Here is a 13,247-nt window from a genome sequence, read left to right on the forward strand (position 1 = left end):
CAAGTATATCCACATGAGGTGGTGTCTTTAAAAACATAGCCTCTTTCCTCAAAGGTCCCCACCACCCAGGCCATGCCCTCTTCACTCTGCTACCATTGGTGAAAATGTACAGGACCCTAAAGACAAGCACTCAGCTTCTTCCCTACTGCCATCATATTCCTGAATAATCAATGAACAAAAGGCACTGCCTTACTTTTTGTGCACTAATATTTTGATTTTCTGTATTATTGTTGTAAGGTGGTTTATAATAATGTTTGCACTGTGATACTGCTGCAAAACACCAAATTTTGTGACTCGTTCATGACAAATTCTGATTTAAAGCTAAATCGAGTACACCCACCATACTGATGCTAAATGTTCTCTGAGGCACTTCAAGATGGGGACAAATGCTATTCATTTAAGAAAAAAATTCCTGGACAGCTAAAATATTGCCATTTTTGTTGAGTTTTATAGAACAAGCACACATTGTATAGAGAACACAAGGTTATCAAGTATGAAGAATATAAGTACATTTCCAAAAATAAAACAATAACAATATACCCCTTCCCCATACAATGTTGTCAAGGATTTAACCCCCTACCGGGGGAAAAAAAAGCCTGGGATGATGTGACCTAAAATTAAAGGTCGTACAGTTCTGCTGAATCTATATGATATTACTAACTGAAGGAAAAATCATGTACATAAATACATTCAATGATGAAGACAAACAGATTTCATGAGTACCAAAATAGTCCAGAAAAGGACTCCATATTTTATGAAAATTAGTGTTAGTGGCAAGACATGACATAACCACTGAGTATTAGTGCATGGAACAGGATCTTTCCATCTAAATAGGATAGCTCTTCGTGTCATGAGTTGTAAATAGTATGACTTTACGATCAGATGGAAAAAATAGCTCATTAATATCATTTAGCACTCCAAACAAAGCCGGTAAAGGATTAGGTTCAAGATTAACATGTAATATTATTGAAAAAGCATGAAAAATCTCCCTCCAATAAGATTCAAGGACTCAACAAGACCAGAATATGTGTATTAAGGTTGCTTCCTCGTCGTTACATCTGTCACATCGGGGATTTAGATCAGGAAATGTGTGGGATAATATATCTTTAGACACACAAGTCTGATGTTCAACTTTGAACTGAATAAGAGAATGTTGAGCGCGTTGTGAAGTGTTAACTAATATAAGAATCAAATCCCAATTTTTATCTGAGATAGAAAACTGTAGCTCATGCTCCCATGCTCTTTTAATCTTATTGAGGGAAACCTGATGCGATTTTGAATGCATATCGTATATAAAGGTTATTAAACTCTTCTGGATGGTTTCTAATTTGAAAATTACATCCAGCATGTTAGATTCTCAAGCTGTGGGAAAATTTGGTAATCGAACCTGTTTTTTTTAAAAAGAAATCTGATCTGGAAATATCTTTTTTTTTTAAATACATGTGAATTTAGTAAATTAAACTTAGCGGATAGCTGCTCAAAACAAGTTGCAAGAACATTATCATACTAATTGATAAATGTCGAATCATATAAAGGAGGAAACCATAATTAGGTTATATACACCTTGATGAGGAAAAACATTTCCTGAATTAAAACCAAATACACAAGAAATGTTTTACTACAGGGGTGTATATCATTCTTTTAACTTTAGCTAAAGAAAAAGGAAGTTCCACTCCTAAAAAGGAAAAAACGGAAAACTTCTCAGCCAACCTCTATTCCAAAGAGACCTAAACTGGCAATCCAATTTATTAAAATATTGAATCCAAAACCAGATGAAATGTTTTTCGATTGCCCAGTAATAGTACCTAAAATTCGTAAATGTTAGAGTCAGTTATTAAAGATGTGATTGCGGCACATCTGGAAAGTGGTAAATTAATTGGTCAGAGCACATGGTTTTATGAAGGGAAAGTCATATCTGACTAATCTTACTGAATTTTTTGAGGATGTGAGTGGATAGGGGAGAACCAGTGGATGTTGTTTACCTGGATTTTCAGAAGGCTTTTGATAAGGTCCCACACAGGAGATTACTATACAAACTTAAGGCACACAGTATAGGGGATATGGTATTGAGGTGGATAGAGAATTGGTTGACAGATAGGAAGCAAAGAGTAGGAATAAACGGGTACTTTTCGGAATGGCAGTCAGTTACTAGTGGGGTACCACGAGGCTCAGTGCTCGGACCCCAGTTATTTACGATATATATTAATGATTTAGATGAGGAAATAGAAAACAGCACTTCCAAGTTTGCAGACGACACGAAGCTGGCTGGGATTGTGAGCTGTGTAAAGGCTGTTAAAGAGTGTGCAGGGTGACTTGGACAGGTTGGGTGAGTGGGCAAATGCATGGCAGATGCAATCTAATGTGGATAAGTGTGTGGTTATCCATTTTGGAGGAAAGAATGGGAGGGCTGAGTACTATCTTAATGGTATCCAATTAGGAAAAGGTGAGATGCAAAGAGACCTCGGTGTCACTGTGCATCAGTCATTAAAAGTGGGCAAGCAGGTGCAGCAAGCAGTAAAAGAGGCGAATGGTATGTTGGCGTTCATATTAAGAGGATTCGAGTTCAGGAGCAGAGAGGTATTGATGCAGTTGTATAGGGCCTTGGTGAGACCTCACCTGAAATATTGTGTTCAGTTTTGGTCTCCTTATCTGAGGAAGGACATCATTGCCATGGAGAGAGTGCAGGATGCAGGAAGATTGTTCCCAAGGTTGGGCAAGTTTAGAACCAGGGGTCAAAGTTTAAGGTTAAAGGGGAAGCCCTTTAGGACTGAGATGAAGAAGAATTTTTTCAGAGGGTGGTGAATTTATATAATTCTCTGCCACAGGAAGTGATTGAGGCCGGTTCCATAGCTATATTTAAGAGAGAGTTAGATTTAGTACTTGTGACTAGGGATCAGTGGGTATGGAGAGAGAGCTGGAACAGGGTACTGAGTGGATGATCAGCCATGATCAAAATGAATGGCGGTGTAGGCTTGAAAGGCCAAATGGCCTAAACCTATTTTCTATGTAAATGTGAGGCCTCCATTCCTTTTAGATCTCTGCAATTGAAGCTTATTTAGCTAAGGTCATTTGTTTTGCCAAATATAATAGTCAAGGGAATCAAAAAAATGACTTGGGGATGAAGTCTGGAATTGCTTGAAAAAGGTATAAAAGTTTGGGTAAAATTATCATTTTAATAGTTAATATGAATGATCAACTAATAGGGAAAGGTGACCATCTGGGCAAGGTCTGCTTAAATTGTTATAATAATTTAAAAATTTCCTTAAATAAATGTGACTGTAATTCCTAAACTGTTTCTTAACAACCTTAAAAGGGATATTGGCATAGATAGGCACCATAGCATTTAGGGGGAAAAGTTCACTCTTGTGTAAGTTTAGTTTATACCCTGAAAAGTGACTGAATTGTGATAGTAATAACAACAGAAAAGGAATAAATAGTTCTGATAAAAGGCAAATAGCAGAAGGTCGTCTGCATATAAGAAGACCTTGTGAACTATACCCCCTCTAGGAAAAAATGTTGGAGATGTCCTCGGAATCACTAAAAGCATTAGCTATCAGTTCTAAAGCTAATCAAACAAGAGTGGACTGAGAGGGCATCCCTGCCTAGTTCCACGATGCAAGTTAAATGAAGTAGATTGTTGATTATTCGTAACAACAGATGCAAAAGGCGAGTGATATTATTTAATCCATGAGATGAAACCAGGACCAAAATTGAATCATTTTAGGATTCCAAAAAGGTATTGCCATTCAACCCTGTCAAAGGCTTTCTCCACATCCAGAGAGATTACACACTCTGGAATTTTAAGAGAGGGCGAATATGTTATTTAATAATGTACGAATGTTAAGATGGGAGTGATTTCTAATGAAACCGGTTTGATCTTGTGAAACACTCAAAGATAAAATATTCTCTAGTCTTTTAACTAACACCTTTGCAAGAATCTTAACATTGGCATTCAGTCAGATTTTTGTTCTGTTTTAAAATCAGGGATATTGAAGCCTCATCGAAAGTTTGGGCAGTATGCACGGAATTCAGAAATAGGGAGGACAATAAGTGAGAAAGGGATTTTTTTTTAAAAAAACCTCCAGGAAAGCTGTCTGAACCTGGTGCCTTCCCAGATTGGATAGATAAAATGGCTTCAGAGATTTCTTCCTTGGAGAAGGGTACCTCCAATCTTATACAATGCTCTAGCTGGTGTTTCTTAACTTTACAAACCTACAAGTGTCCAATATTGTGGGTTCTTCCTTCAACTGCTCATGGCAGCACAGTTAGTGTAGTGGATAGCACAATGCTATAACAGCACCAGTGACCCCAGGTTTTAATCTGGCACTATCTAAAAGGAGTTTGTATGTTCTCTTCGGCTGCTTTTAAATTGCCATACCTCAGAGGCCCTCCTGGGACCCCAGGAGCATTAAATGGGTGAAAAGTACTCCCAGCTCCTTTCAAGCTAGGGCGGAATCACCCCAGTAAATCACCAACCCGCCCTATGACGTGTTAAGTGATATGTCACGCAAAGTAGTCTTCCCGCACAACCCATCCCCCCCCCACCCCACCAGCTGTCAGTTGCTTCCCCCACTAGCTGTCAATTTCCCTCCCATCGTCAATCACACTACTTGCCCCTTCCCGTGGCAGCCGAGTCCTCGCCCCTCCCAATCGTGGCAGGCACTTGAGGGGTTTCCCTTTGACGCCAGCGTGTAAGCATAGACGTCTCTGGAACAACTGGGTCAGCCATTTTCGGTTTCGAGCCGCAGGAGGACACAAACTTGTTTAGTATTACTGGATTCCCTGACTACCTCTGAGGTAGGGCAGGGACCCATTTGATTTCTCATGTTAATAACCATGTCAGACCCTTTCAAACTGTCCTGTGAATGGGGCACTAACCGGACAAATACCCCATTTTATAGGGCAGTTTGAAAGCACCTCTTTGTGCCTGTATGGGTTTCCTCCAGGTGCTCCAGTTTCCTCCCACATTCCACAAATGTATGGGATTAGTAGGTTAATTGCTCATGAGTGTATTTAGAGCAGTATGGGCTTGTGAGATAGAAGTCCTGGTTAACATGCTGCATCTCCAAATTTTAAAATAAAATGTAATTGATTTTTAACTCAAAAATGACTTGCTTAATTATTGCTACCTAATAGAATCCTAGAACAGAACAGCACAGAAACAGGCCTTCAGCCAATATCCAAGCTGACCAAGTTGCCTCTCTGGAGTAGTTCTGTTTGCCAGCGTTTAGCTCACATCCCCAGATCTTCCCTCTGTCTACCCCTGCTGAAATGTCTTTTCAACGTTTAAAATTGTACTGTCTCCACAACTTCCACTGATAGCTCCTACATACCTATCATCCTTGGGGGGGGGGGGGGGGGTGGTGAAATGCCTTTTAAATCATTTCCCTTTCACCTTGGATTTCTTTATTTCCTACCTTGGTCAAGTTGGCAAAGCTGTTCACTCAAGTTTAATTTTCAGAAGAAAATTTCACATGATAAAACTGGATTTATAAATAATTTATATCCAAAATCACGTGCAGAGTATGCAAAATTGAATATGACATCTGCAGTTTGAAATTAATGGAAGTCCTACCTACTTTTGTTATTTATTAATGGTGCTTTTATTTAGCCAGTAATTATAGAAATCCTTTACTGACATGTTAACTGCATCCTTCCAACTAAGTGAAAGATGTTTGATCTTCTATTTTATTTGAACATTTTATTTAAGAATTAAAAAAATAAATAAATTTTTTATATATATATATATAAAAATAAAACCCTCGTCCCTCCCTCTCCTAAAGTATCAAAGAAAGGAAAGAAAGAAAAGGAAAAAATTAGGAGAATGTCAAAAATAAGTATAAATTTCAATTCAAATAATGGAATTGAGGGTTACCATCAGGATGGGCTTTCAGAGTCCTTCAAATTTTCAAACCAACATATTGTAAATATGTGCTCCAATTTTTTTCAAGAAAAATTATATTTATTACATAAATTGTTATTTTCTCAAGTGCAATACAAGAACACAGTTCATCGTACCATATCTCCATCCGTATTTGATTTCCAAGTAATGGCTATGCCCTTTCCTAGAAACAGCTAAACCTAATCATAAAAATTCGTGTTTGATACATAGTTAAACTTAATTTGGGTCTAACCATTTTAATATTACCCAACAAAAAATAAAATTGCATCCTGTGGGAGTCTTACCCCAATATTTTCCTCCACATTTTTTTAAACCTCTAACCAAAAAGGTTTTAATCTAGGACATTCCCAAGTAGAATGCAAAAGCGAACCAACTTCCTGATCACTTCTAAAACATAAATCTGATGATGCTGGATTCAACTTTTTTAAATTTTTGAGGAGTTAAATATAATTGATGTAGAAAATTATAACAATAATTTAATCATTTTCATCTATTCGTCTACTTAAATCAACCTTTCATCCTAATCTTGATTTATGAATTCCTAATTTAGGATATACTTTTTGAAGTAATTTATACATCTCCAAAATAAACTTATTTATACCATATCAATAATTCTAATTCATTTTGTCTAGGTGGTATCAAATTATGACTTAATTTATCAACCAAGAAAAAATAACAAAAAAAAGTATTATTTGTGACATTTTCCTTCGTTTGTTGAAAACTAATAAATTTACCACCTTCAAAACAATCTTCTTAACCCCCATTCAACTCCAAATCCTCAAAGATTGATAGAAAAAGGAAGGTCTATTTTGATATAAAGGCATTTTTTGAGAAATCAAACTTTTCCATCTATTTCATAATCTTATTACCATAGTTCAATCAAATGTTTCAAAATAGGTGTATCTCTAGTACTGATCAACAATTTTGAATTTCATTTATAAATAAAATCCTGCATAGAATTTTCTCCTCTTTTATTCAATTCTATTTTAACCCAAGCTGAGGATTATCTAAATCAATATCCCATTAATAAATTTCAATTGAGCTGCCTTATAATAATTCTTAAAATGAGGAAGTTGTAAACCTAATTCGAATTTCCAAGTCAATTTTTCCACACTCAAGCCATCCTTTGTGATGTGAGATTGCAGTAAAGTCCTAAATAAAATCAGAAGTTTTAGCCATAGCTGTTAAATTGTATTTCTCTACCTGATTTTTGAACCTGTTTGTATCTGAATGTTGACAACAATGTTATTAATATTCGCATGATTCAAAGGATCACATTTACTTAAATTGGAACATCTTCATGGCAGTTCATTTATCTTTTTTGAGAACTGTAATGGGCTTTGTTCACCTGATAATTTTTTTTCATGTACTAAATCGTGTATATTCATACTGACTTTTATGTTTTATCGTTTCAAGTATAATTTCAGTAAAAATGATGGGACAGAAGCATGTGGAAACGATAGTATTGAGGCTGGAGAATCGTTACCCACTTGTACTAATGCATCCCAAAACAGTCAATCAGGTAAAGATTAAGAGACTATATATAATTATACATTTAATAACATTCCCTTGACTTCACACATTGAATGCAAAATTCTATAGTGGTACATGTTTTCCATAAGATAAAAATGTCTAATTTGTTAAGGTCATTTTCTGAAGTTGACTTTTCCCCCCTCAGATATAAGCAAACTCTCTGATGCATGTAAACCACTGAAAAAACGAAGCAGAGCATCAACTGCTGAAACCCTGGTACCAGCTATCAACAAGAATCCATCTCCTCTGACTATGTTTACAGAGAATGAGGTAACTTTAAAAGATAATGGCAGGATTTACACTAAGTAATGCACCCACGTGAAAAAAGAGAAATGTAATTCGATGGGCTTGTTAAGATTTGAGGTTGAAATTTAGGGCAATTGGTAGGGTGTTCACAAGGACAATAATACCCCAATGCCCTTGCATTGTGCTAATGATTTAAGCTGCAGCAATCTCTATTGTGAAGCTACTTTATCATTGATGGCAAAAAATGAGAATTGCTGGCAGAACTTCAGCATCTATGAAGGGAAATGGAGAGTCAACATTTCAGGTCACAAACCTTCAAGACCAAATGTGGAGAGGGAAGACCCCCCTATAAAGAGGGGCAAGGGAAGAGGTATTGACAAGTGGATAAAAATCAGTTTGCAGGGCAGCTATACTCCGTTGGCAATGGTCATCCTGAAGTTTGAGTTGCTTGTTCTTTGAACGATTCTTCCTATTCCCCATTTTCCTGTCCATCTTTGGCCTTCTCCACTACCAGGATGAGGCTCGATGCCAATAGCTTGAGGAACAATAGCTAGTATTCCACAATTTCAAATTACACGTCCTGTGACCCTTTTAATGTTCTTTGAATAGCCCATCTTTTCCTATTTTGCATGTGTGATTTAATTATTGTTGCTGTCTTTACCATACATTTCTTTTGGATGTGTATTCAGGTCTATGGACTCTCTAATCAGAAGTTCGAAGGAGTAAAATTCCTCCAATGTTTTTGATGTTTTCAAAGCTGGTTTGTTGGTGCTGTGCAACGTGGTTATAACTTTATCTGTTGGAATAAATTCATTATAATCACTCTTCTCAAATTCACCATTTTCAGTAAAATGTTGATTTTTTTTGCCGTTTTATGTCAGCAGGCTTAATGCACCATTTCACTGCATCAATCTTAAAATATTCAGTCTTCTGCACAAAAATATTTAGACTCGTTAGTCTATTAGAGATGAGATTGACACTTAGTGCTGCACGAGTTGTCAAGAGCCTCAAAATCAGCTTGTTTAATGTTTTAGTCACCCATTTTATCAAATATGTTATTTTCTTAATATTTTATATTGTAGCATTGCATTAGTGTTATGTAAAAAGTCGAATGTGTTTTTCCTCTTGTATTCAGACATCATTTGATGGACAGCAAGAGTCAGGAGATGAAAGTGCAGATGAGACTCCAACAGAAGTTTCATCTGTATCCTCCAAAAAATCTCAAGGAGAGCGAGGGAGCAGTGGTGCTGCTAGGAAGGAAGGAGTTTGTCAGGTGAGAAGGACCGCAAGCATACATACAATACAAAGAAATAGAGCTGTTCGATCATGTGATCAATTTAGTTCATGATCAAGAAAGAAAATCTAGAATAATGAATACTACAGCTGTGAAAGCATTCCATCTGTCTTTCTGACTTGAGATTAAAACTATTGATCGCTGGATATTTTTATTATGTGCTTGACTTCTTATGAATAAAGAAACTGGCTCCCTATTTGTGTGCGTTTTTTTTTATTTTTTACATTAGAAATTGATGAAAGGTACTTTCACTAATGTGATGATCTGACGTCTGAAGAGTTTGAAGTTACTTCTGTGTGCTTCAGGCCGAATTCAAATAAATCCTCAGATTTTAATGTCTTCACTACTGTCGGTGTTGTCAGTTTGATTCATGTGGACAGTGAAACACTTTTCAATGGCTTTAGTTGCATTTTCTGCCACAGAAAGTGGAAGCTCAGTTACTTCAAATATGGAACAGAAACTATTTAAAATTTTGGGCTTCATTGCAAAGCACCATTTCACATAAGTATTAGCCACAGTGTTGGCTGATGACATGCATGTTGCATAAGATTATATGTGTAAAGCAATCAATCATGTGGAGAAAGCCTTGTACTTTTACCAGGGTTACATGTTTAAATTTAACTGCAGAGATGCTTGGTTTCTTAGGGCTGTTTGTACCTTTGACATGAGTACCAAAATCTTTGCTTTGTCTTGAGTTAAGCTTGAGCAATTATCAATGGTATATGAAGGATAACAAATGTAATGTAAAGTTGCTTGTTTCTGCTTCCCTTTAGGTGCACTATATTACTTCTATGAATAAGATTAATATTCACAATCCAAATGTTCAGTCCTTTGCATAATCATTTGGTCCAGGTCCTTAACTTTGGGTTTATGCATTTTTGAGCCTATGCGCAAAATTGTTTCACAAATCTATAGGATATAATATCAATAAACACTAAATGTGAATGAACAGCAAGGTAAAAGAATAAGTTTCTGTAATTTTTTTAAATGAGAGGGCAATGGATTCCTTGTTGGTCTCCTTGCTTATCCTCTTCTGCCTTGTCTTCTCTTGTCAAAAAGAACTGAAGATTGCCACGTGGGGTTACTGTATTTGGGCTCAGAAAGGGGGCAGTAGTGTGGTTCTGGCTGAATCTCTTAAAGGGACAGGCATCCCTAGTGGTTTTCCAGTTGGTTTGCTGACCTCACCCAAGGTATGTGGAGGACAACTTCTTTTGAAGATTGAGGAATACTGCACCTAAAGGTGAGTAATCTGTCTTTCTTCTTAGTCTATCAGTTTTTTTAAATCTTAATTGACTTTGCAGCTGAGATGCAGTAGAGAGAACATGTTTTTTTTAATTTCTCATGTTGCGATAGTCAAACTTTTTTTGAATAATTTAGGAATGGTATACACAATTCATTCAAGTAAATTTGGATTGCACACCTTTGCAAGCATGAAGGTTTTTTTTGAGAAAATGCATTTGGGGTGTTTACTTTTCCACAGGCTGACATGGTTTTTTTTTAATCCATTTCCAGGTGTGTGAGGATTCTGGAGACCTGCTCTTTTGTGAGGGCCAGTGTTGTGGGGCATTCCACTTGGCTTGTCTTGGGCAGTCTAAATTACCTCAAGGCAAATTTATGTGTCGGGAATGCATGTCAGGTAAAGTGGATTTATTTTTATTATAATTACTAGTAGTCTCACAAAACAAAATGAGATTATACGCTTTCTAACCTACAATTTACTATCTGAATTCCTGTAATCCAGATCAAATTTGGATTGGTTTTGAGTAATTCAAATACATAGCAAATTATGATTTTTTTAAAATCTTTTATGTCACTTTAATGTACCTTATTAATAGTTTGTTGAACTTAGCAGATGTATTTTTTAAATTTCTTTACATGAGTTCATGTCAAAATAAATATTGAGTAGGTTTCCCAACTGGGGTAATTCCAATTTAGTTAGTCTTTATTTTTAAAAAAAGTTGTTTCATGCCAAACCTTGATGAGTTGCAAGTTTTAAATTCATTTTTAAAGGAAATTATCAAGTTGCACTGAACAATTGCAAGAAAAAACAATTATTGAAAATCAAATAAAACTGCAGTTTCTGGAAATATCCCACCAGAACCTAGAATGTGCTGTTAAATATTCAGCAGATCAGCCTATGTCGATGGAAACTGTAACAGGTTAACTTTTCAGGTCGGGCTCTTGAGTTCTGACAAGGCCTCAAGTTCTGAAATGTTAACTTATTTTCTTTTTCCACAGATGCTGGTTGACCTGATGAGCATTTTTTGATTTTGCTTTGATGAATTTATTACATTGATTACAGAACTGAAATTTTTTAGTTCAAAGTGATTGGATGGTGTCCTTTTGGGCTTATATAATATCATATTTTACACATTTGCTGCATGTTTTATACTGGGTTTTTTTTTAATTAACATCAAAGTAGATTTGCCCGTTTGTAATGTCACCTGCATTTTTTTGTTCGTTGAGCATAATCGATGCAATAATGTTGCAGATCTTCATTCTCAGCTTTCATTTTTTTTCATATTAGTCACTCAAATAATAGCGAAGTTCTGACATGGAGCTGTCACTTTCACTTAAAATCCCAATGACCACTGAAATCTTGTAGTAAACAAATTTAGTACTTTGAATGTAGTCACACTTTTTGGTTTCAAAAGAAAAGTATCATCTCTGGGTTTAAAATTCATTTATAGTTTGGGCAGTTATGATATAATTGTGATTAAGTATTTTTTAAATCTCTGTTTAAAGCATGACAACCTATTACAGCCAGGTACTGCAAGGATTAGATAATTTTTCATACTCCGGTACTAGATGTTAGAAATGGGTTATTGAATTTTTTTAAAATTGGGCATACAGCATGGAAACCGGTCCTTCTGGCCCACAAGCCTATACTGCCCAAATACCCCAATTAACCTACAACCTCCATATGTTTTGAAGAGTGGGAGGAAACCAGAATACCCGGAGTAACCGCATGCGGACACGGGGAGAACATACAAACTCCTTACAGACAGTGGTAGATTCAAACCTGGGTCACTGGCTTTGTGATAACATTGCACTAACCACTGCACTAGCCATGCTGCCCAATTTTAATTTAAGTTTCATGTCTCTTAAGAATAATTTGCCATGTCTTTCATTATGCTTCTATTATCTGTACTCTAATCATAGCTTTTGGTTACTGGGGTTTGTTTGGTTTACCAGTTATTGTGCATTTCCAGCTGCAAAGTGGACAGTAGCAAATTGTTGGAAGTTATCACTAACGTGCTAACTTGCCTCGAACTCTGAATTTTCACATCCTTGTGTGGCACAATATCCTTGTATCAGTTTTAGATTTCTTGGATGTTATTCAACTGCATAATTCTTGAGCCTTAGCAGCAGTCAACCAAATAAGGCATTAATTTTATGATTATTTTGAACAGATATTTGTTTACTACAACAACTCAGCATTCACCATTGCCTACTTTTGGTCACTGAGGAGGGTGAGATAGTATCACTAAAATGTTTATGTGGCTCTTTAATAGGGGAGGTAGGTAACTCCATAGTGCCATTACTACTTCCTCCAGCCATTGTCGACCAAAGAACCGACAGTTTTAAATGATTATGACGTGACAAATTGCATTGATCTGCCTTTCTTTAAAAAAAAATTTCAATGCATTTGTGAATCAAGTAATTTTGCAACCGACAAAAAAGTCTGGAATTGTCTTTTTTTAACCTATTCATATGATTGACCAGGCAACTTAACTTCAAATATCATGATTCAAGATGATTAACATTTTCAAAAATCTATTAGATTATTGTTATATCATAAATACATTGTATATATTGAATGACTTGGTTAATAATTGCTTGTTTTTAAGTTCTTGTTTCTTGTGTACGTATTTTGTGCAGGTGTTCATACTTGTTTTGTGTGCAAGAAGAATGGGCCTGATGTTAAAAGATGTATTGTTCCTCTCTGTGGCAAGTTCTATCATGAAGACTGTGTGAGAAAATACCCTCCATCTGTATTTGAAAACAAGAGATTTCGATGTCCGCTGCACACTTGTATCAGCTGCCATGCCACAAACCCATCCAACCCCAGGCCAACAAAAGGTGCATAATCTCTCTGATAATGCCATAAAGCACAGATTATTGTCACTTAACTGTGTTAAGTGATTTGCCAGGGTATAAGTTTAACTGGATTTAGGATATTGTACTCTATAGAATTAAACAAGAAAATCTGCTTTGATTGTAGTTTGCACAAAAATACTGAAGAAACTCAGCAAGTCATGCAGTGCTCTT

The 13,247-nt window shown here is 36.1% G+C and overlaps 1 protein-coding gene and 1 long non-coding RNA gene across 5 annotated transcripts in view; one reads left to right on the plus strand and one right to left on the minus strand.

Moving 5' to 3' along the window:
- nsd2 (nuclear receptor binding SET domain protein 2) overlaps positions 1-13,247 on the plus strand; it is a 138,017-nt gene that overhangs the window by 57,561 nt on the left and 67,209 nt on the right. For all 4 annotated transcript variants that reach the window (XM_069923768.1, XM_069923767.1, XM_069923766.1 and 1 more), the window contains 5 exons: positions 7,319-7,424; positions 7,581-7,705; positions 8,817-8,954; positions 10,488-10,611; positions 12,858-13,058. In XM_069923768.1, the coding sequence (XP_069779869.1) occupies positions 7,319-7,424; positions 7,581-7,705; positions 8,817-8,954; positions 10,488-10,611; positions 12,858-13,058 (694 nt within the window). The remainder of the gene's footprint in view (positions 1-7,318; positions 7,425-7,580; positions 7,706-8,816; positions 8,955-10,487; positions 10,612-12,857; positions 13,059-13,247) is intronic.
- LOC138757064 (uncharacterized) overlaps positions 1-13,247 on the minus strand; it is a 134,405-nt gene that overhangs the window by 33,402 nt on the left and 87,756 nt on the right. The gene's annotated exons all lie outside the window — the stretch shown is intronic.

The sequence above is a fragment of the Narcine bancroftii genome, chromosome 3 (assembly GCF_036971445.1).
Source record: "Narcine bancroftii isolate sNarBan1 chromosome 3, sNarBan1.hap1, whole genome shotgun sequence".
In the NCBI taxonomy this organism is placed as follows: Eukaryota; Metazoa; Chordata; class Chondrichthyes; order Torpediniformes; family Narcinidae; genus Narcine; species Narcine bancroftii.